This window comes from Scyliorhinus torazame, chromosome 15, assembly GCF_047496885.1.
Source record: "Scyliorhinus torazame isolate Kashiwa2021f chromosome 15, sScyTor2.1, whole genome shotgun sequence".
Taxonomy (NCBI): Eukaryota; Metazoa; Chordata; class Chondrichthyes; order Carcharhiniformes; family Scyliorhinidae; genus Scyliorhinus; species Scyliorhinus torazame.
Genome location: NC_092721.1, coordinates 134,811,181 through 134,833,537, shown reverse-complemented (window position 1 = coordinate 134,833,537; position 22,357 = coordinate 134,811,181). Strand labels below are relative to the sequence as shown.

General features: G+C 40.6%; 1 protein-coding gene across 4 annotated transcripts in view; it reads right to left on the bottom strand.

The window, feature by feature from the left end:
• atm (ATM serine/threonine kinase) overlaps window positions 1-22,357 on the bottom strand; it is a 244,812-nt gene that overhangs the window by 200,349 nt on the left and 22,106 nt on the right. For all 4 annotated transcript variants that reach the window (XR_011935196.1, XM_072476780.1, XM_072476782.1 and 1 more), the window contains exons 7-15: window positions 18,489-18,727; window positions 16,814-16,983; window positions 16,433-16,602; window positions 15,147-15,518; window positions 12,522-12,719; window positions 10,323-10,421; window positions 9,387-9,618; window positions 4,498-4,623; window positions 1,532-1,657 (exon numbers count right to left, since the gene is read on the bottom strand). Coding sequence is in view for 3 of the 4 variants with exons in the window: in XM_072476780.1 (XP_072332881.1) it covers window positions 1,532-1,657; window positions 4,498-4,623; window positions 9,387-9,618; window positions 10,323-10,421; window positions 12,522-12,719; window positions 15,147-15,518; window positions 16,433-16,602; window positions 16,814-16,983; window positions 18,489-18,727 (1,732 nt within the window). In the remaining variant the exon portion in view is untranslated. The remainder of the gene's footprint in view (window positions 1-1,531; window positions 1,658-4,497; window positions 4,624-9,386; window positions 9,619-10,322; window positions 10,422-12,521; window positions 12,720-15,146; window positions 15,519-16,432; window positions 16,603-16,813; window positions 16,984-18,488; window positions 18,728-22,357) is intronic.

The following is a 22,357-nucleotide window of genomic DNA, read 5'->3' as shown; positions in this document are numbered from 1 at the left end:
ATTGGGAAAGGCAAGATCTCTGATATTTATGTGGAGCTGAGTAAAAAGGAGAAGCACCAGTGGAGGAAGTTTAGCAAAAGTGGGAGGACGAACTAGGTGGGCAATACGGGAGGGGATTTTGAATGAGGCTCTACGCAGGATTAACACTTTCTCGTCATGCGCAAGATTAAGTCTAATGCAGTTTATGGTGGTGCACAGGGCACATATAACGATGGCTAGGACGAGTCGATTCTTCCCAGGGGTAGAGGATAAATACGGGCAGTGTGCCGGGACTCCGAAGAACCATAGTCACATGTGTTGGGCGTGTCCAAGGCTGGTGGGACTCTGGAGGGCGTTACCAAGGTATTATCAAAACTTTTGGAAGTGGAGCCCGTGGATAGCAATTTTTGGACTGTTGGATGATCCGGGTGTTCTGGTGGGGAAAGAAGCTGACGCAGTGCCCTTTGCCTACCTGCTAGCCTGGAGGAGGATCTTGCTGAGTTGGCGGGATTCAGAGCCGCCAAGGGTACGAACATTGGTGAATGACCTGTTGGAAATCTTTCACTTAGAAAAAATTAAGTTCTCCATTAGGGGGATGGACGAGAGGTTCTTTAAAGTGTACTAAAATGTCAGCGGGGGAGGGTCTTGTTTTCTCTCTTTTCTCTTTTCTTTGTTCAGGGTGGGGTTGACAGTTATACTGGTTAAAAGGGGGGGGGGAAGAGTAGGAGGGAATATGTATAATTAGTATTAGATATCTTATTACATTGCTGTTTGTTTGTTATGGCTCATTGAGTCTTTCCGCTTTTGTATGTATTTGAAAATGCCCCCAATAAATTATCATTTTTTAAAAAAAATTACTTTATAAGGAATTTTGTGAGGTTATCACTAAAAGTAGTAAAAATACAAAGATGCACTCAGCTACACATTAAACAACAGAAAGATTCTAATGCTACTATTTACATTCTCAGTTTAAACAGGAAAAATTAAGTAAAGCTGTCATGGCAAATTAATTGCTGTTTTGGGGCAAAAGAAGTATATTTATGAGTATCTTGTCGTGTATTTCAGAAAAACCACAAAGTGCTTCGCCTAAAATGAATTACTTTAGAGTGGAGTGACTTCTGTCAGGTAGGTATAAATGGTCGCCAATCTATCAGCGCAAGATCCAACAGTATCAGTTGAGGGAAGAACGTTGGCAGGAACACCAAGGGAATTCCTTGCTCATCTCCAAGTAGTGGATTGGGATAATTCAGATCTATCTAAACCTTGTAACAGGTAGACAGAGCCCTAGTTCAAGTCTCATTTGAAGGATGGCACTCCCAAATGTGTAGCATCCCTTCAATGGAGTGCCAGCCTAGTTCATCCCACAAAATCCTGGTGTAGAACTTAAATTTAGGATTTCTGACTCAGGCATAAGGGTGCTAACAATTGGAATTATGTTTGAAGTGAAGTGAATTCCATTAAATAGATAAAACATAATTGCGCCAGTTTAATGAAGCTGAACATATTTAGTATAATGTACTCTGTAGACATTTAACTGAATTGAGTTAAATACCTTAGTGTGAGAATGCAGACATTTTGTGCATACGGTGACCATCGTTTTCAGAGAGCTAAGTTTCTGCTCTTCATTAAGTTTGTTTTTGGCTGTAGAAATGTATTCACCAGCATCCAGTACAAAAGACTAAGAGGGAAAGGAAATTAACAATCACAACTTAAATGACAAAAATATATATTTTGAGTAGGAATTTCTCAAGTAGCAAATGTACTACGAAAATGATTTTACAGGCCCATATTGCAGCTGCCCTGACCAGAAGCCATACATCCCAAGTGCACCGTGCCTATCCAGAAAAACGTGTGCTTTGATTTCCTGTACCAATGTACCAGCATGGCCTACACAGGTTTTTCCCTCATAGTGGATGCACTGGCAAATGAAGGATAAATGTAGAGCACAGGGTTGCAGCTGCATTCCTTCTCACCAGCCTGAGTCCCCAGATGCAAGGAAGATTATTTGCCTTGCACATGCACACTTCTTCAATCCCCCTGAAGACAAGCTGAACAAATACTTGTTGCGGCAAAACTTAATACAAATCATGAAGCTGGTTTAATTCAGTGAGTGAATGTATAGGCCAACAGTTACAAACCAATCACACTTAGCTCAATGGGCAAAACGGACTGCACGTAGTGACACAAAATAATGTGACACACATTCCTATACAAGAAAACAATCTTAGTTAACTTAAAGATGAGAGCTAATTTTAGTTCAATAGTATGATTTTTTTTAAAAGGTTCCTCTGTAATGACAGTCATTTAACATAAAATGTGGCAATCAGCATGATTCTCTTATTTTCCTGTTTCATTCTTTTTGAACTGAATTAACAGTGAGATACAAAGCTGTACCAATAACTACGTTTAGGCAACATAAGAACATAAGAACTAGGAGCAGCATCTGGCCCCTCGAGCCTGCTCCGCCATTCAATGAGATCATGGCTGATCTTTTGTGGACTCAGCTCCACTTTCCGGCCCGAACACCCTTTAATAACCCTTAATCCCTTTATTCTTCAAAAAACTACCTATCTTTACCTTGAAAACATTTAATGAAGGAGCCTCAACTGCTTCACTGGGCAAGGAATTCCATAGATTCAAAACCCTTTGGGTGAAGAAATTCCTCCTAAGCTCAGTCCTAAATCTACTTCCCCTTATTTTGAGGCTATGCCCCCTAGTTCTGCTTTCACCCGCCAGTGGAAACAACCTACCAACAAACTGCCCGCATCTATCCTATCTATTCCCTTCATAATTTTATATGTTTCTATAAGATCCCCCCGCATTCTTCTAAATTCCAACGAGTACAGTCCCAGTCTACTCAACCTCTCCTCGTAATCCAACCCTTTCAGATCTGGGATTAACCTAGTGAATTTCCTCTGCACATCCTCCAGCACCAGTACGTCCTCGCTCAGGTAAGGAGACCAAAACTGAACACAATATTCCAGGTGTGGCCTCACTAACTCCTTATACAATTGCAGCATAACCTCTCTAGTCTTAAACTCCATCCCCCTAGCAATGAAGGACAAAATTCCATTTGCCTTCTTAATCACCTGTAAACCAACTTTTTGCATCTCATGCACTAGCACACCCAGGTCTCTCGGCACAGCAGCATGTTATAATATTTTATCATTTAAATAATAATCCCTTTTGCTGTTATTCCTACCAAAATGGATAACCTCACATTTGTCAACATTGTATTCCATCTGCCAGACCCTAGCCCAGTCCCGTAACAGCCTCCCCGAACAGGCGCTGGAATGTGGCGACTGGGGGCTTTTCACAGTAACTTCATTTGAAGCCTACTTGTGACAATAAGCGATTTATTTCATTTTGTTTCATTTCATTCACTTAACCTATCCAAATCCCTCTGCAGACTTCCGGTATCCTCTGCACATTTTGCTTTGCCACTCATCTTAGTGTCGACTGCAAACTTGGACACATTGCTCTTGGTCCCCAACTCCAAATCATCTATGTAAATTGTGAACAATTGTGGGTCCAACACTGATCCCTGAGGGACACCACTAGCTACTGATTGACAACCAGAGAAACACCCATTAATCCCCACTCTTTGCTTTCTATTAATTAACCAATCCTCTATCCATGCTACTACTTTACCCTTTTGTTTGGCACCTTGTCAAAAGCTTTCTGGAAATCCAGATATACCACATCCATTGGCTCCCCGTTATCTACCGCACTGGTAATGTCCTCAAAAAATTCCACTAAATTAGTTAGGCACGACCTGCCCTTTATGAACCCATGCTGCGTCTGCTCAATGGGACATAAATAGAATTCATAGACTAACTACTGTGAACATTACAAAAATAAATCTACCAATCGCCATAATTATTTTCCTCAAAGTTAATAAAATGGGGGAAGGAAAAGGAAATAATTTGTGGGGTAAATTTTGAACTTATTAAATATAACTTTGGGTGGTTCACATTAAACATGCCCTAATCAAGCAACATTTCTAATTTTTGTTGCAAAACTGAACCCAAACTTCAACCTCAATCTTTCTGTACTAGACAGAATATTTTGCACATTAACTTCAAAGAGAGTCTGTTAATCATACCAAGTGCGCTGGAGTTACAGCCAGCAGAAACTGTGGTTTGGTGGGAAAGAGAAAATAGATTTGGAAAAATAGGGGGGGGGGGGGAAAAGAGAGAAAATAGGATGAAAAAGGAAGCCAGGTGCACATACGAGATCTTCCAATCACCCATACAAAATTCTGAACCAGATTCTAGTGCTGTAAATTGGATTCCACCGGTTGGTACTATAAATTAACCTAACGGCTTTAACGTTTTCCCTAAAAACAACTAATGATGGAATCTTGCTCCTGGATGTTTATCAAAACCATTCTGTCAGGCTTGAACTGAATTTTTAAAGAAATTACATTACAGCCGTCAAACTTATATGTGATGAACCCTCGAGTGTGTTCTTCAAATTCTAGATCAATAATTTAGGAGCCAGAACTCAGTAATATACCTTTGCCTTCTGAAACAGGACAGATGTACATGTATCATCCTCACTGGTGACACCGATATCAGAATAACACCGGAGTACACCAATGATGAGGTCTGCGCAGCGAACCTGGCATTCTGGTGGAACCATCTGGAAACAATAAGTAAAATACCAGCATTAAAAGTGGTCTGGAACTTTTCACTGTAGCTATTTCTACCATGTCAATCTAACATATCAAATCCTTTACTCAATCCTGGACTTTTGCTTGGACTGCACAAGCTAACTCAATGATAAATGCTCTCTAATGAGCTATTTTTGTTGCTTAGCATATTCATTCATTTATCCGATCTCTGTCCAAAGACAGATTCTTGGCTCCTTGTCTGCTGATGCTTCATCCTGAGAAGACTCCATGGCAGTTTTTGTCAGCTGTTGCCATCCGCTCTCAGGAGCATGGTGATAAAGCAGGTCCCAAATCTACCTGAGCCAAAACAAGAATCAAACCCATGCCGATAGCATTATTCTGAACCACACATTAGCCATTTAGCCAACTGAGCTCACCTGCTCCCTTCCTTAACATACTAAACAGGGTCAATTCACTGCTGCCACAATTCACCTTTAATCAACAATAATTTAAACTTTTCTTCTTTCAAACTTTTCCCTGCAAGCTTCTCTTCATTCTATCCGCTAATCTAAAATAGTTTTACAGGCAGTGGAAGCTCTTCATACCTTTCCTAAGTGGGCATAGTTCATTTTACCGAGTCAGTATGGCTCAGTGGCTGAACGAACACAGGCTGGGATTTTCTGGTCGTTCACGCCAGGGGGATCTTCTGGCCCGCAAACAGCATTCAATGCAAAACTCCAGTGACAACAGCAGGACCAGAAGATATCATCACTGGCCAATGGCGGGCTGTCTCCGGGAAACATATGGCGGATTGCAGGTAAATCCCGCCCTCTGTTTTTTTGCCTGTTTTTAAACTGATGTGCTAAATTCAGGCGATAAATGAGAGACGGTCCAAATAATTTCTAAATGGGTTTTTTAATAACCTGCATTATTAATATATCTTGATCTAATACAATTTTGTTTTGAATTTGTTAAATTTAGCTGCAAAGTTAACACAGTCATGCTTGCTTGGATTAAAGACTTGCCAGCTTCATTTCAGGCCATTGAGATTGCACAATATTTATATAGATTACAACAACTAGAGAAAAAAACAACCTCCTAAAACAGTCTATATTTCACTTGGTTCAAGTTCCAGATTTTCAGAAATATCTGACATTGGGGTTAATTACAGTACTTGATGTGGTCTAACATGGACTGGTCCTTTTTTTTAAATTGGAGAATTTCGCGAATGTGGGAACGGTTATGTGCCAGGGTTTGGAGAACACCAAAGTGTATCATGGAGATCACCTGACCCACAACGTTTAATAGATTTTGGTTATGGGAAGCACAAGGGCCTATTTTATAAATGTGATGCAACAGAGATCTAAAGTACTTTTAAAACAAAACCATGTTTATTTATGAATCCACTTAACACTTTATAAACCCACAGTAAACATCTTAACAACTATCAACACCAATAATCCCACAGATACAATATTCTATAAGTAACCCATCATAACTTTCCTAACAACATCCATAAGTTCTAAAGACCCTTTTCACAGAAACCAGTATTACTATGAAATCCTCAAATGAGCTGAAGACAGTATGTAGCTTGTAGAGAGATCATTAAACAGCTGCTTGCTTTGCCTGCAGCTATCCAGCTCTGAAAACGAAACTAAAACACACTGTAGCTGCCTGCTCAAAAACGAAAGTGAATGACAGCCAGCCCAGCTCCACCCACTCGACATCACTGCAGCTATTTGATAAACACCAATTTCTTAAAGGTACATCCATTACAGCTATTTGATAAACACCCATTTCTTAAAGGTACTCTCACATGACAGAACAAATGTTTCCAAACTGTTTACCATTGGTTCATAACTTTTTTTTTTAAATTTAGAGTACCCAATTAATTTTTTCCAATTAAGGAGCAATTTAGCGTGGCCAATCCACCTAGCCTGCACATCTTTGGGTTGTGGGGGTGAAACCCACACAAACGCGGGGAGAATGTGCAAACTCCATATGGACAGTGACCCAGAGCCGGGATCAAACCTGGGACCTCTGCGCCGTGAGGCAGCAATGCTAACCCACTGCGCCACCGTGCTGCCCCATTGGTTCATAACTTGACCAAAATGCAAATATCCAGTCCAACAAACAGAAGATACCTTCCTTTCCTCACATAGTAGCAATAGACGTCAACTATAGTTCAAATTATAAGCATCTACCAGAGTTAGAAGTTTTTGGGTGCAAATCTCATTACGGAGGTATTACAACACACTCAAAAAGTGTTATCTTATACATGAGACAACAAGCCAAGGTGCTGTCTGCTCTCTCAGGTGCAGGTAAAAGACCTCATGACTATTTGACGAAGAACGGGTGAATTCGCCTTGTTTACTGGCCAACATTTATCCTTCAACCACACGGTTAACTCAGATTATCTGGTCATTTATTGCACGTACTCCTGCTTGAGAAAAATTGCTGCCTGCAAATTGGCTGCCCGGTTTCCCCACATCGCAACAGTGATGATAATTTTTTTTCCAAAATGTTTTTATTGCAGTTTTTCATTTTATACACTGTACAGTGGACAAGGGTATGTGCATCGGGTACAATATACAAAAAATTTCCATTGGTATCGACCCCCACCCCGAACCCCCTTTTGTTGCTTAAAGATATTTTCTTAGGTCTCCTCCCCGCCCCGCCCAATGATCAGTCGGTGCGTAGCTATGTTGGGGAGTTCCGCCATAGTCTTCTTAACGAATTCTGTGTCGTCCCAGTTGGGCACGTAATCATTGACTACGACCATCTGTGCCTCATCCAGGACACTGCTGAGTACGATGTACCACTCCCCATGGTCCTTGACCGCCTTAGCCGCAGTGAACATCGTCTTCTTACTTAGCAATATGGCTACCCCCCTAGCTCTCATCCCGTAACATGAATGGTATGTCTGTTCTACCCAACCCTTTCTTACCTGGATCTTTTAACTGGGTCGTTAAGTCCCCTGACATTCCAGGTGACTATACTGTTGGGGTCTCCTCCCCCCCCCGCCCCCCCCCCCCGGATCAATCATACTTACCTTGTGGATGCACACCTGCACTTCGGGGTTTCCCTTTGTTAGGGGGCCATCCAAAATAGCCACGGTCACCGTACTCACCATGAGGCCAGGTCCCCTGCACTCCGGTGTTTACCTGTGTCCAGGGATCACCTAACATGGCCAGCAACTGTGTGTACACCGCGTGGATGAACCCCTGCACTCCGGGGTTTCCCTTTGTTTGGGGACCCTCTGAAGTGGTTACTTGCGATGTCATCTTGTTCCACAGTTCAGAGAGTGACTTGCTGAAGCCAGTCTTGAGCACCCCCCCCCCCCCCCCCCCCCGCCGTCATTTTATGCCCTCTGCGGATTAGTTCCCCCCCCCCCCCCCCCGCCGTCATTTTATGCCCTCTGCGGATTAGTTTCCCCCCTCTTGCTGCCCCCCCCCCCCCAATACCACCTCCTTTGGTTCACCCCTCTACTTCCCCCCCCACCCCACCTTGGTATTGTGCCTACCCTGTCAGACGCTCTCTCCCTGGAGGGAGATGCATCACGCCCCATCCCCACTCATACCTCCTGGCGCTAGCTTTCCCGCAAGTGTGATGGCCTCCCTCCTGGGGTCGGTCATCCCCTTCCTACTCTCGCTCTGTTGGTATCCCCTCTATCTCCTCCTCACCCTCTCCTGCACTCTGTTGCACTCACCCTCTCCTTTCTATGAACTGGTTCTCCTGTTTATAACAAGGTGATTAAGTCCCGTGGATAATTGTCCATTGGTTCTTCTCTGCTTCCTCTGTGCCTGCTTCATCACTGTCTCCCTTGACCATTCTTTTTGACGAATTTGTCCACTTCTGCAGGGGCAGCAAAGTAATATTCCTTGCCCAGGCATGTTACCTAGAGCCTGACTGGGTATAGCATCCTGAATTTAATATTCTTTTTGTACCGATCTCTGGCGGCTTGGGGAAGCGATCCCTCCCCACCTTTGGGCAAGTAGTCGGTCGGGTCCCTGCCCGCTATTCCCTCTATTCACTATTCTGATGTTCTGCCACCTCGACAGATTTTCTTGGTTCACCTTCCTTTTCAGGCTCCCCTGGGTCACCACCACCCTCTTAATTTCGGCTTCCAGGGTGACGATTCAGTTCTGGTCCATCGGGGCTTTATACGGCTCCTTTATTGTGATCCCCTGGGCCTCCAGTCTCCTTCCCATACTGTTGAGGGCCACCGCGCTTCCAACACCTTGACTGCTACCTTCATTTCACCCTTAATATAATTTCTCATCTCCTTCAGCTGCCTGGTGAGGAATGTCTTCCATCCATCACCCGGCGGGGGCTCGTTTTTCAGGTCGTTGGTCTCCCTCTCTCGGGGGTGGCCAGGGACCCCTCGCCTTGTGGTTCTGCTGATTCATTTGCTCGGCGCTCCTGTCCCTTGCCGCTGTTTTTGGTGTCTCTGCAGCATCTTGAGCTGCTGCTTTCTGGCATCTTTGCTGTATTTTGTGTTGTTAAGGGTGGGGGAATGTGGGCTAAATTCAGCTCAAAGTGCCTATTATTCTGTCTTTCGGAGGAGAGCCATCTGATGTGCGACTACTCAGTACATCCCTGTCACCAGAAGAACCAGAAGTACTTTATTGGCTCTGAAGTGCTTTGCACTGTTCTGAGGTAATGGAAATAGACTACATAAATTCAATTTGTTCTCTCTCTTTTTTTTAATAGAATGTTTTCAAGTCCAATGCAAAGTTTGGGAAGAATGTCCCCAGCACCAAAGTTACATTACATTACTGCATGCACTTACCTCAACAGAATGCAGGTATTCCACCAATGCTAACAGGTATTCCTCGAGTTTGGTTTTCAAAACATGTTTGAAACATATTCTTGATGTCACAGGTTTCTTCTTTTTAACTGATACTATAGCGCTACTGTAGTTTGGAGTTTCATCAAATGTCGTCTGCAGGAAAAGACGTTCTGTTTCTGTGAAGACACTGCCACTTTTGTCTACTACAGCCAGGCTTCCTTCTGCTAGTTTACTTGGACAATACAGAAACATTATCGTTCTTTATTAAAAGTGTGCATTGACAGTACTAAAATTATTAAAATTTTATAAGAGGTAATAGTTTTCACTGGCACAGCTATTGAACCCAGTAGGGTTGTCCTGTTGAAGAACCAGAGCAACATTTTCCTTCCTTTTTGCTTCCCGATCTCATCCCCCTTCTTTCCACTCATTACCACAGATGTACTGTTTTGCAGATTCTGTGATTTATTTTCCTAAACAAACTTATTTCTGCATCAGAATATGTACTTCTTCAAAACAATACTCATACTCTCTCCTTATTTGAAGCCAGTTTATTATAGTTAGCCAGTATAGGGGCTGGTTTAGCACACTGGGCTAAAATAGCTGGCTTTTAAAGCAGACCAAGGCAGGCCAGCAGCACGGTTCAATTCCCGTACCAGCCTCCCCAAACAGGCGCTGGAATGTGGCGACTAGGGGCTTTTCACAGTAACTTAATTGAAGCCTACTTGTGACAATAAGTGATTTTCATTTCATTTTCATTTCCATTTCATTTATTAACAGACATCTAGGAACTTTCACTTTAAATTGTTCTGAACTCAAGAAATAGTTTGGAATACAAGCTGTTACATTATAACATTCCTAGGTGAGGCAGGATTACAATTGGAATAGACATTTCAGCTCCTTAAAATGGTCCTATCCATATAATATTTATTCAGTTACCTCTCTGATGAAGGCATGTGAAAGAAATCCATTCCTGCTCGACAGTCCTTCAGTGTCAAAACCACCAAAATTTGAGAAACAAGCTGATTTGGAAAATCTCTATTTAAAAAATGTGATGAGAAAAACAATATTTAGCACCAGCAAACGAGGAATAATGTATAAGCAAAAAGCTGTAAATTTTGGAGATCTGAAACAAAGCAGGAAATTCTGGAAAGCCATTGTAGGTCAGCCAGCATCTGTGAAGAGAGAAATAGAGGGCGGAATCTTACCACATTTTTTCAAAGTATCAGGCTCAGATAGAAGACCAGCATGCAGCTCTCCAGTTGCACAGGTCAGTTTTCTCTCCAGATCTTGAGCCTCTCCGAGAAAACAAATTGAGCGGGCATAATTTTCGCCGTCACTGTGGAAGGGCCAGAGCCAGCACCCGCTCCAAAGAGATCGGGGCGCAGTCTTTAAAGGGTGCCCTGATCAGCACTGAAGTTTAACTCTCTCCTTTCTCCAACCCCACACCCGCTGTCATCGTGCAAGTATCAATGGCAATCCTCTCCTGCCCTTAGTGCCCACTCCCTCACCCCATGACTTTAAGTTCTACCCTCACTGCCCCCGCCCCCATCATCACACATAAATGGAACCACATCTCATGGACGCCCACAAGGGCCCACCCCTTGCAAAGCTCCTGGCACAGGTTGGCACTGGCAGGTGGGCATGTCCATCTCCCCTGGGGGCTTACCTCTGCGCACCCAGAGGGTGACTTGACTGAATCCAGTTTTTAAAAAGCGGTCATAAAGGTTGGTGAGGTATGAATAGTCAGTGTGTGTGTGTGGCAGTGGGGCTGGTTAATCATATGAAAATGTATTTAAATTCATTAAAATAAGGTTCTCACCCTCGTGACTCAGCGGCAAGGGGTGAGGAAAATTGGGGAATGCGATCTCTCCTGAGACAATCATGTTTCCCGATTCTCACTGGATTTTTCACCCGGGTCAGCCTTCTCTCTGAAGGCGAATGCAGGCAAAAGAACGGTCTGCGCAGTCAGCATTTCAGGGCCTTTCATCAGATCTCATGTATGTTAATTTACCAGCCTGACATTCAGAACAAACCAGAAACCCAGTTGGAAGCTATTTCTGCTTAGATATTCTCTTAAAGTTCAGTATAACATTCTCATTATTCTGCACTTGCTTTATTCAGAATTTATAAATATTGTCGTAATTTATTCCCACCATAAATTCCAAATTTGAAATCAGTAATTCAGTGCCAGAAACATGAGTAGCACAAGCTGCCATTCCAAACACTAAGAATTGAGATAGAATCATACAGCACAGAGAGCCCATTTGGCCCATTGTGCCTGTGCTGGCTCTTTAACAACGTTAAAGTTAGCCCCATTCAACTGCTCTTTCCACAAATCCCTACAAATGTATCCACTTGCAATTTATGACTCAACTAGGATCACAACAATAAACTGCCTCAGAAAAGCTCCATTGTTAGAGCATGATATGTTGTGGGAATATCAGACTTCACATACTTGAATTTGGAGTATTCTGGTGTACTCCACGTTCTGCTAGAGGAAGGGAGGCAAAGAGAGAGAAAAATATGCACACCGAAATAGAAAGGAAAGACAGGGAGAATGAATCGAGAGGAACATTTCTAGGACATGACTATTCTAACACAACCTTGGCTGGACTTGAATTAGCTAGTTTTAGATTTGTTGGGTTTGATGCTGCGTGTAAGCCATGAGCAAACATCGACTTAAAAATATTAATTTTGCTTCAGAGTTGAGACTTTGCTCAAGTAAAATTAGACCTGAAAACATTTCATTTATTCCAAAAGGCAGTAAATTCAGCTTTTCAAAGTAATTTTTCGGGATATGAATATGGACTAATAATATTTAGTTATAATAAATACATATTTATTTTGGTCAATTTGTGTTCAAAGAGGTGAGCATAATGAAATGGAGTGTTTATTTTTTACTCTTACTGTCAACCTTAAGCAATACCAAGTCAGATATGATCATTTGGTGTAAGGCAAAGTTCATTCTACTGTGTTAAATAAAGAGTTATTAAACAATTCCAGAAATTGTCATGCAGTACGATTACACTTTTGTAGCTAAATCACACTTGAGCCATTTAAGTCGGTAAAATTCAGTGTCCACTGAATGGTTGAACATTATCTTACAGTTGAAGTTTGTAAGATGAATTGACCAACCTGCGGATAACGGATGGAAGCTCCACATTTTCTTCCATGTCCTCCTCTGCTCGGTATCCCAATAACCATCGCATTATGGCTTCTCTAAGAGTCTGTGGTCTGTCACCCATAGTTATTAGGTAATGTTCAGCAAGGCCATCGATTTGTTCTGGTAAAGTGCATTTCGCCAATGCTCGTGAGAGGCATTTAACTGCAGAACTTGAGAATATGTTTCAACAATTAGATGCTAATTATTTAAAACATTTCCAAAGCATGGGTAAATTGCCCATACTCCAAAATACCATATTTGTAAATATGAATTATTTAACTGCTATTAAAAGAACCATGCTGATTCACTCAAATAGTAAAAACCATCAATAATCAGCTATACAAACTAATCAAATTGTTCTGAATCATTAACACCAGTTAAACAGTTCAATTTTTTCCTTGTGCTTTCCTCAGATTGCCTGGTTTTTATTTCCTCAATAGTTAGACTATATAGGCACTTAAAAATACAAGTTATATAACAGAAAAGAAAGTTAATTGTTCATCACCTACTGGAAATGCATTTGATAATTTTTTCTATTTTGCTTATTTCCTACAGCTTAATTTTATTTGCTGGGCCTTCCCTTGGGATCTTTTTAGCCTTTGTTCGTGCACAAATGTGCACATAGCTTTTTCAGTCAGTCCAGCCCCTTTACATACACCGAAGTATATGCTTCTTTTTCAGCCTCCAATGCTTTATATACATTCAAAATGAACCAGTTCTCGTTAAAGTAATATAGTTTCACTCCTCCCCTCAATATTGGGCCAAACTTGTCAATTTCTCAACCATACCACTCACCTTCTTTCCAGATCCAGCCTCCTGCTTCAGCATCCAGTTATCGAGGGAGCCATCCTGCAATGTAAGTCTGATTCCACAATGATACTTGCAATGCTACACAAGATTTATGGTATTAAAAGTAATTTTAATTAGCTGATGAAACCTTTACAAAGATTTCTGTTATTTTTTAAAATAAATTTAGATTACCCAATTCATTTTTCCAATTAACGGGCAATTTAGAGTGGCCTATCCACCTAGCCTGCACATCTTTAGGTTGTGGGGGCAAAATCCACACAAACACAGGGAGAATGTGCAAACTCCACACGGACAGTGACCCAGGGCCAGGATCGAACCTGGGATCTCGGTGCCATTAAGCAGCAGTAGTAACCACTGCGCCACCATGCGCAAAGATTTATGTTATAGTCTATTCATCTCAACCAAATCTAGGGATCCACTATAACATGATACAACTTGGTACTTCAAACTAGGTGAAATAAATTGGGCACATGTCATTCATATATCAATGAAGTATAAACTGCAATAAGGATAAACATGAACACAGACATAAACCAAGGCAAGAAATAATGGCAGTCATGATGGACTACATAGTATGAATCACTGGATCAGATTCAGGAATTAACTAATTTTACACTCAGAATGCAAAATTGAAGATCTTTCTGCTTTCTTGGGCAATGTGACAAACTCAGAACAGACTCGGGACCAAATCCAAGTGTCAGAAAAAATCGTGGCAACATGAAAAATCAAGGAAATCCAGTAAATTGGAATGTGTTCTGCTGGTTCCAAGTTTTTTTTTTACTATTTAAAAATGGGAGCAGTGTAATGGCAGGGACAGTTTGCCTAGGTTAATGGAATTAGTGCTTTTAATATGTTGATGAGCCTAGCAACACTGCAAATAGATGTTTACCCAAGGCAAGATGGTAAACATGGGCAATAGAATATCATGAGTTTGAGTAAGATGTCAAACGTTCAAAGAAATAGACACGGTGTTAACTTTGCAATTAGATTCTAAAGGGTGGACTCAAGAAATGAAGGTAATTAAGTTTGACTTCTGAAGAGGTTAGTTCAAACAGGAGGAGATCAAAAAGGTAAAACGGTAAATCAGAAGCAAAGGATCTTTTTTGAGACCTCAGCCCACAGCAGGTATAGCTTTTGAATGCCCAGCAAGCTGCCTCTGTGAAGAAGACCTGCTTCAACAACCAGCTGTTTTGTCCTACATTAGAAGCAACCCCAAAATAAGTAACTGGATTTTGGTTATAGTTTTTTTTTAAACCTAGGTGGTGTTGTTTGGGGAGAATTAGCTCTGAAGTTAAGGACATAAAGGTGTTTAGAACTGGGTAAAGTCATGGTTACTGTGGACAGTCATGGAGTAGGTTAAGTATACTTCTAATTTACTTTTATATTGTTTAATAAACATCAAAAAACCATCTGGGACATCATTCTCTGGTTTTCAAATCTTACTTCACAGTCGAGGGCAGGAGTTACAAGTTTCCCTTCTGGGATCTGGAATACATTGGTGTTTATCATCAACTGTGCTATTAACACAAGACTTTCCTGCTCTATTATGGCTGAATTCTAAGCAGTGTAACCAATCTACTGACAGGTGAGCGTGGCTGGCTCGTTCCAGTATTCAGTTCAACTGACAACCTGAGTGCAACATGGCCATCTGTCCTCATACAAGGTAAACAGGGAAGAATTGAAGTGCTAATGTGTTGGGAATTAAAGACAAAAATTACACAAAATCTTGTACTCTAATTTTGAAACAGATGATCGTCACCTTGAATATTTGGATATGATAGGCTCACCTGGATGGCTGACATGTAGAGCATGAAAATATTTTCCAGAAATCTTTATCTGGGGTAGTCAAGTTTCCATGTAGGATAGCCTCCAGCAGCCGAAAGCTTTCAACCTCAGTTTGCTGTGAGCTGATGCTTCGAAATGTGATGGCCCAGATCTTGGCCCAGAGCTTCTGCAGGTCTAATCTCTGTGCAGTATTTAGAGTCGACTTCAATCTCTGGCACACAGCAATCTCACTGAGGCAGCAAAGAACATAAGGAATTCTTTCTCCTCGTCTCTGCTGAGACAGGATCTGGTGCAATATGGTCAGAATGGGAACAAGCTCATTGTGGGGTACACTTGATGGATACTTTGCAACCAGAACTGTGGTGATTTGTAACCTAAGGAACAAAAGCCAAAGTTTGCCATCATTTATAATGCACTAATATTCCTCAGAATTTAAAATTTCATGAACAAATTCCAATATTTATATTGAACTGGACTAAACTTTAAATTACAATGATCTCTATAAGGTACTTCACAAGTCCAATTAGAATCTAGCAATGAGATGTGTTTTATAATGACTAGTTTAATTTCTGCAGCTCTTGGATAAGAAAAACAGAAATTGGTTCTTTGAGTATAATGATCTAAATGTCATTCTCCTCTTATCTTTCTTTTTGTTGCTTACCTCCTTCACTTCCATTTCTTGTGTTCTGTCCTTCGCTTCTCTTACCTATTCATTTTTGTCTCAAGAGATTTTTTTTTCTCACTGTTGGAGTTGTTGCCGGACCAGTACAGCAGAGATGAGGGAATCAAGTCAGTTAAGTCCCTCAGTCAAACAGGGAGAAGAGAGCGGTGATGGGGAGGCAGCAGGTAATACATATCAGATAGATGCTAGCGCATTTATTTTAAAACTATCATAGGACAATCTTCATCAAACAACTAAAACAGGGAAAGGAGAAGAGAAAGGTTCTCTCAGTCAGGATAATGCTTTGTTAAAATTGAAAGGGGAAAAGGTGGAAGAAAAACTACAGACACTCCTACAGCAATGAGCAGCATTTCTGTACTTCCTATAGCATAAAATATTCCAACCTCTGTAGTCTTTATTGACTTCAATAGGTCCAAACTGAATAGAACATTTCCAACTTAACCTAACCTTCTTTATTGAACTTTTAACAGGAATGTAGAATGATCCACTACTCTGGTAAGGTGGACTGGGGATATGCATGAGAAAATGGGGGAAAAATGTAAAGTTTAGAGCAATTAATAACAAAATCAGTATTAGGTACACATCTAATTTTAAAAGCAAACATACCATGGTATCATATCAAAATCATCCTGCGATTTTTGCAGACCATCACGTACTACTTCCCATCCTAATTCAACACGTCTAAGTTTGCTTGGTGTTCCCTGATGAGAGTGGCTTTGTGGCGAATCAACAGTTGTTACTGATGACACAAACACCTTGGTATCTTGACCAAACAACTGAAAGCAAAGAATAAAATAAATTGGCTCCACCTAAAGAGCTCTTATGGCAAAACAATTTGATGTGAAAATAATAAATGTTCTGCATACAACCAGAGCTCTATTAAACCTGCTTTCAGTAACCACGCCAACACCTCACCTCCTAAGTTGGACGTCAATCTATTAGAGATGTCAGGAATCCAAAGCAATCAGATTTTCATTTCTACTTTACCTGATGACAGATATCAGCAGCCAGATCAACAAGGTTATCCTTGACAGCAACATGGCGCATTCCTCCTGAGTATTTTCCTCTGCTTCCTATGTGGCTCACTTCACTGACAATTGTTTCATAGAGACTATAAAGCAGACTCTGCCATTTCAACCAGTCAGTTGCAAAAGCACCTATATGCACAAACATAAAATTAAATTAAAAACAGTTTATTATAATTACACTGCTCATGTTAAAACACAAACAATATTCAGAAGAATCTTGAAGATTTAGAATAGTTTGTGTTAGATATTAGTTGGTATTAGTTCTCCGTACTCTCTAGAAAATCAGCCTTACACCTCCCGCCGACTTGGGAAAGCGGGCAGCATAATCAAAGACCTCACCCATGCAGGTTATTCTCTCTTCTAACCTCTTCCATCGGGTAGAAAATACAATTTGAGAACACGCACTATTAGATTCAAAAACAGCTTATTACCCACTGTTACCAGACACCCAAATGGCCCTTTTGTGGATTGAACTGATCTTTCTACGCATCTGCTCTACAGTTGCAGCACTATAATCCGTATACTTCACCCATTAGCTATGTTTATGCATTTATAATAATCTTTTTTAGTGTCACAAGTAGGCTTACATTAACACTGCAATAAAGTTGCTGTGAAAATCCCCTGGTTGCCACACCCCCGGTGCATGTTCGGGTATATGGAGGGAGAATTGAGAATGTCCAATTCACCTAACAAGCACGTCTTTCGGGACTTGTGGGAGGAAACCAGAGCGCCCGGAGGAAATCCACGCTGACATTGGGAGAACCTGCAGACTCCGCACAGACAGTGACCCAAGCCAGGAATCGAACCTGGTCCCTGGCGCTATGAAGCAACAGTGCTAACCACTATGCTACCATACCGCCCTACATCATGTATATGTATGTTCTATGTTTTCATGTATAGAGCGAACTGTCTGGACTGTCCACAGAACAATACTTTTCACTGTACCTCAATACACATGACAATAAATCTAAATCTGTATATGTATGTAATTCCACATTGTTTGAGACTATAACCTAGACATATTAACTGGTCCTCAGCTGGTAAAATAAAAGTGCATATATCTGTACCATGCAGAGATTGCTAACAGAAACCATAATCAACCATGTATGTACTGTTACTAGTAATAAAGAATTTAAATCTATAATCTAATAGAGAAAAAATATTTTTTCCTACACTATCTGTAAATTGTGCACAAGGACAAAGCAGCCCACTTGATTAGCAGCTTTTCCACAAACATTCACTCCCTCCACCACTGACAAACAGTGGCAGTAGTGTGCACTGTAGGAGTTCACTGAGGCACCTTAGGCAGCATCTTCCAAACCCACTACCATCTAGAAGGACAAGGCCAGCAAATACATAGGAACGCAACCACCTGGAAATTCCCCTCCAAGTCGCTCACCATCCTGACTTGGAAATATATTGCCATTCCTTCAATGTTGTTGAGTCAAAATCCTGGAACTCCCGAACAGCACTGTGGAAATGCAGCAGTTCAAGTAGGTAGCTCACCACCACCTTTTTGAGGGCAATTAAGCAATGGCATTAAATGCTAGCCTAATCAGCGATGCCACACTCACTAAATGAACTTTTCAAAACTAAATACATCGGCCACAAGATAACTCAATCTACCCCTGTACCTTTTTCCTGAGTTTTGGCCCCTTTTGGGTGGTGGGCTCGGAGCTGTAATCGAAAGAATTCAATTATTTCTTCTTTTAGGGAATCTTGGGGACGCTTCTGAGTCCAAATGCATAGAAGTGTTGGAAAGATCTCCTCCCCCAGTTTGCACACACGAATACGACAGTTCATTACACACATGTTGAGAAAGACATTGAGAGCTGACATGATGTGTTCAATGACAGCGAAGACGTTTTCCTGTCTGCGTTAGAAATATGAATGAAAACAATTAAACATTCTTACTTTTTTTTGTTAAAGCTGCCTTCACCTTCAGTCACAAAAAAATCTTTAATGAAAGGGCTAGGGATTTTGGCTGATTGATACTACGTGCATCACATCAGTAACAAGGATAATAATAAACGTGGCACGAAGGGACAGAGCATATAAACGTAAAAGTGCTCCAACAGATAAAGCCAGAGGTTGCAAAACAACAGAATCAAAGGCTCTGTATCTCAATGTACATTGCATTCATAACAAAACAGATGAATTGACAGCTCAAAAAGCAATGAATATATGAGTTAAAAGCCATTACAGAGGCATGGTTACAAGATGACAAAGGCTAGGACCTGAATATTCAAGGGTACACGACATTTTGGAAGGATAGGAAACTAGGAAAAGGTGGTGGGGTAACTCTGTTTACTAAGGATGACATAAGTACAATAGTTAGAGATAACTTTAGTTCTAAAGATCAAGATGTAGAATCAGTTTGGGTAGAGATAAGAAATAGCAAAGATAAGAAGTCACTTGTGGAAGATTATACATTTCCTAACAGCAAATACACTGCAAGTGAGATATAAAGAAATAAATAATAGGGGTTTCTGAGAAAGGTATGGAGATAATCATGGATGATTTCAATCCACATATAGATTTTTGTTTTAAATTTAGAGTACCCAATTATTTTTGTTTCCAATTAAGGGGCAATTTAGTGTGGCCATTCCACCTACCATGCACATCTTTGGGTTGTGGGGGTGAAACCCATGCAGACATGGGGAGAATGTGCAAAGTCCACATGGACAGTGACCCAGGGCCAGGATTCGAAAACGGGTCCTCAGTGCCGTGGGCAGCAATGCTAACCACTGTGCCACGTGCCACCCTCTAAGTCACATATAGATTTGATGAAACAGATTGGTAAGGAAAGCCTGGAAGATGAATTCATAAGAGTGTTCCCTAGGCAGTTTCTTAGAGCAGCACCATCTACAGCCAGAGAGCAGACTATTCTAGACCTGGTGAAGAAAACCTGCTATTTCTGATAGGTAAAAGGATCATTGATTTAGCCATTTTGTTATAAATACTAAAGCCCAGTTCAAAAATCATTTTAAAAATGGATCCCTGGGCAGCCATTTTCCATTCCGGAATCACTCTATACTATATGCTTGACTATCTACTATCTTTCTTTTGTATTTTCATATTTTTACTCTAGCTGTTTAGCTTGGAGCAAGAAACCATTACTGTATTTTGAAAGTTCAATTTGTTTGTAAGCTACTAAATTTAATTATCTCTCTTAAAGCCTTCTGCAGGAGCTTTCTTGAGAACATTTGATTTGTAACCACAAGAAGATTTCAAACTAACAATTATAATCAATAGACACCCAATAAAGATTTCATTACGCATCCGAGACGTGTAGTGCAAATTTCTACTGAGTTAAAATGTATACGAGACTACACTTAACCACAGGGTAGATTTCATCACCTGGTAATGAGATAGGATTAATTGTGAAGGAGCCCAAGGTAGCAGAGATCATTAAATTATTGAATCTTACATTCAGTTTGAGGGAGAGAAAAGTGATCCAAGACTAGCATCTTGAACTTAAATAAAAGCAATTATAAAGGTATGAATACAGAGTCAGCTAAAGTGAACTGGGAAATTAGGTTAAGGGGTAGGTCAGTAGAGATAGAGTGGAAGATGTTTAAGGAGATATTTCGTGACACTAAACAAAGGTACATTCAATTAAGAAAGACTCTATGAGGAGAAGCCATCATTCATGGCAAACTAATGAAGTTAAAGGTAGTATCAAATTGAAAGAAAAAGCATACAATTTCACAAAAAGTAGTGGCAGGTCAGAAAAATGCATAGACTATAGAAAACAGCAAAGACGGTTAGGTGGATTGGCCATGTTCAATTGTCCTTAGGTACCCAAAGTTAGGTGGGTTTCGGGGATAGGGCAAGGGAGTGGGCCTAGGTGGGATGCTCTTTCAGAGGGCCGGTGCAGACTCGATGGCACAAATAGCCTCCTTCTGCACCGTAGGAATTCTATAAATGACCAAAAAATAATAAGTAAACAATAGAGCATGAAAGAAAACCAGCTGGAAATATAAAAGCAGATAGTAGGCATTTCTATCAGTATTTGAAAAGGAACAAATTGACTAAAGTGAGAGCTGGTCCTCAAGGGAAGATCTAGGGAATTAATAGGAAATTGCAGAAACAATGAACAGACATTTTGTGTCTATCTTCACTGTAGAAGACACAAACATCATACTTGAAATAATTGTAAATCAAGAGGTAAAAGAATGGGAGGAACATAAAATGATTACAAACACCAGGGAAAAGACACTGAGAAATTTATCAGAACTAAAGGCTGACAAGTCTCCCTAGGAACTGATGGGCTTCATCCTAGGGTCTTAAAAGAAGTGACTGCTAAGATAGTAGATGTATTAGTTTTAGTTTTCCAAAATTCCTGAGATTCTGTAAAGGTCCCACCAGATTGGGAGTTAGCTATTGCAACTTACATATTTAATAAAGGAGGGAGACATAAAGCAGGACAATTAGCTTAACATCTGTTGAAGGGAAAACACTTTAACCTATTATTAAGGAAGTTATAGCAGGACACTTAGAAAATCTTAATGCAATTAGGCAGAGCCAACTTGGTTGCGTGAAAAAGAAATTATTTTCAACTAATTTATTAGATTTCTTTGAAGAAGAAACGCGCAACAAGGATAAAAGGGAATTTGCAAACTTCCAGTAGACATTTGACAAACTGCCATAACAAAGGATACTACACAAATTAGGAGTTAATGGTGATAGGCAGACACTGTTGTTACAGAAGGGGTAATTAAAGCGTAGTATAATTATGATCATCACTCATTTCAATCATGTGTTTACCTAAATCGGGCTAATGGAATTTTGTTTATAGAAATAAGGTTCCTTGGAGTTTAGATAATTGAGGGATTATGGTTAGCCTTAGTAAGATGGTCATAATCCAATTGATGGGATAGAATGGGAGGAGTCAGGGCTGAAGCAGTCAGATTTTGAGTTTCAGTTTACAGTCAGGTTGAGTTTGAGTTTAGATGTGGCTGTGACAGAACAAGAGGTTTTTGCCAAATGCTGGGATGTTAAACGGTAGTTTGACACTGGCAAGAATCTGCAGGCTGCTTCCTGAAGGACCTCTCTCTCTCTCTCAAAGCGGTTTCTCCAAGACATATCTATACAGCAAGTATTCTTGTGTTCGCTAACTGTATTTAAAAGTGGATTTTGGCCTGAAATGAGTTTTATTTGATTGGAGATAAAAAGATAGCAGTTAAGAGTTGAAGTGTTTCATTTTATTGTTAAGTGTTATTTAACTAGTAATTGTAAGCTACTTCTTGTATGATTTTAAGGTTAGTTTAATATTGTGTTAATAATAAAGTTTGCTTTAGTAGATCATATCCCTATTTGTATGTGGAGTCACTCCTGTAGTGAAGTATTCTTTCCTCTCAGTCTTCCAAATTAAACAAACCATTGGGGTTTCTGTCCAGTATCCTAGCCAATGTTGAGGTCTGGTCGGGGATCGTAATCGATGTAACCAGCGGAGTGTCACACGGATCAGTGCTGGGTCCTAACTATTTACAATCTATTT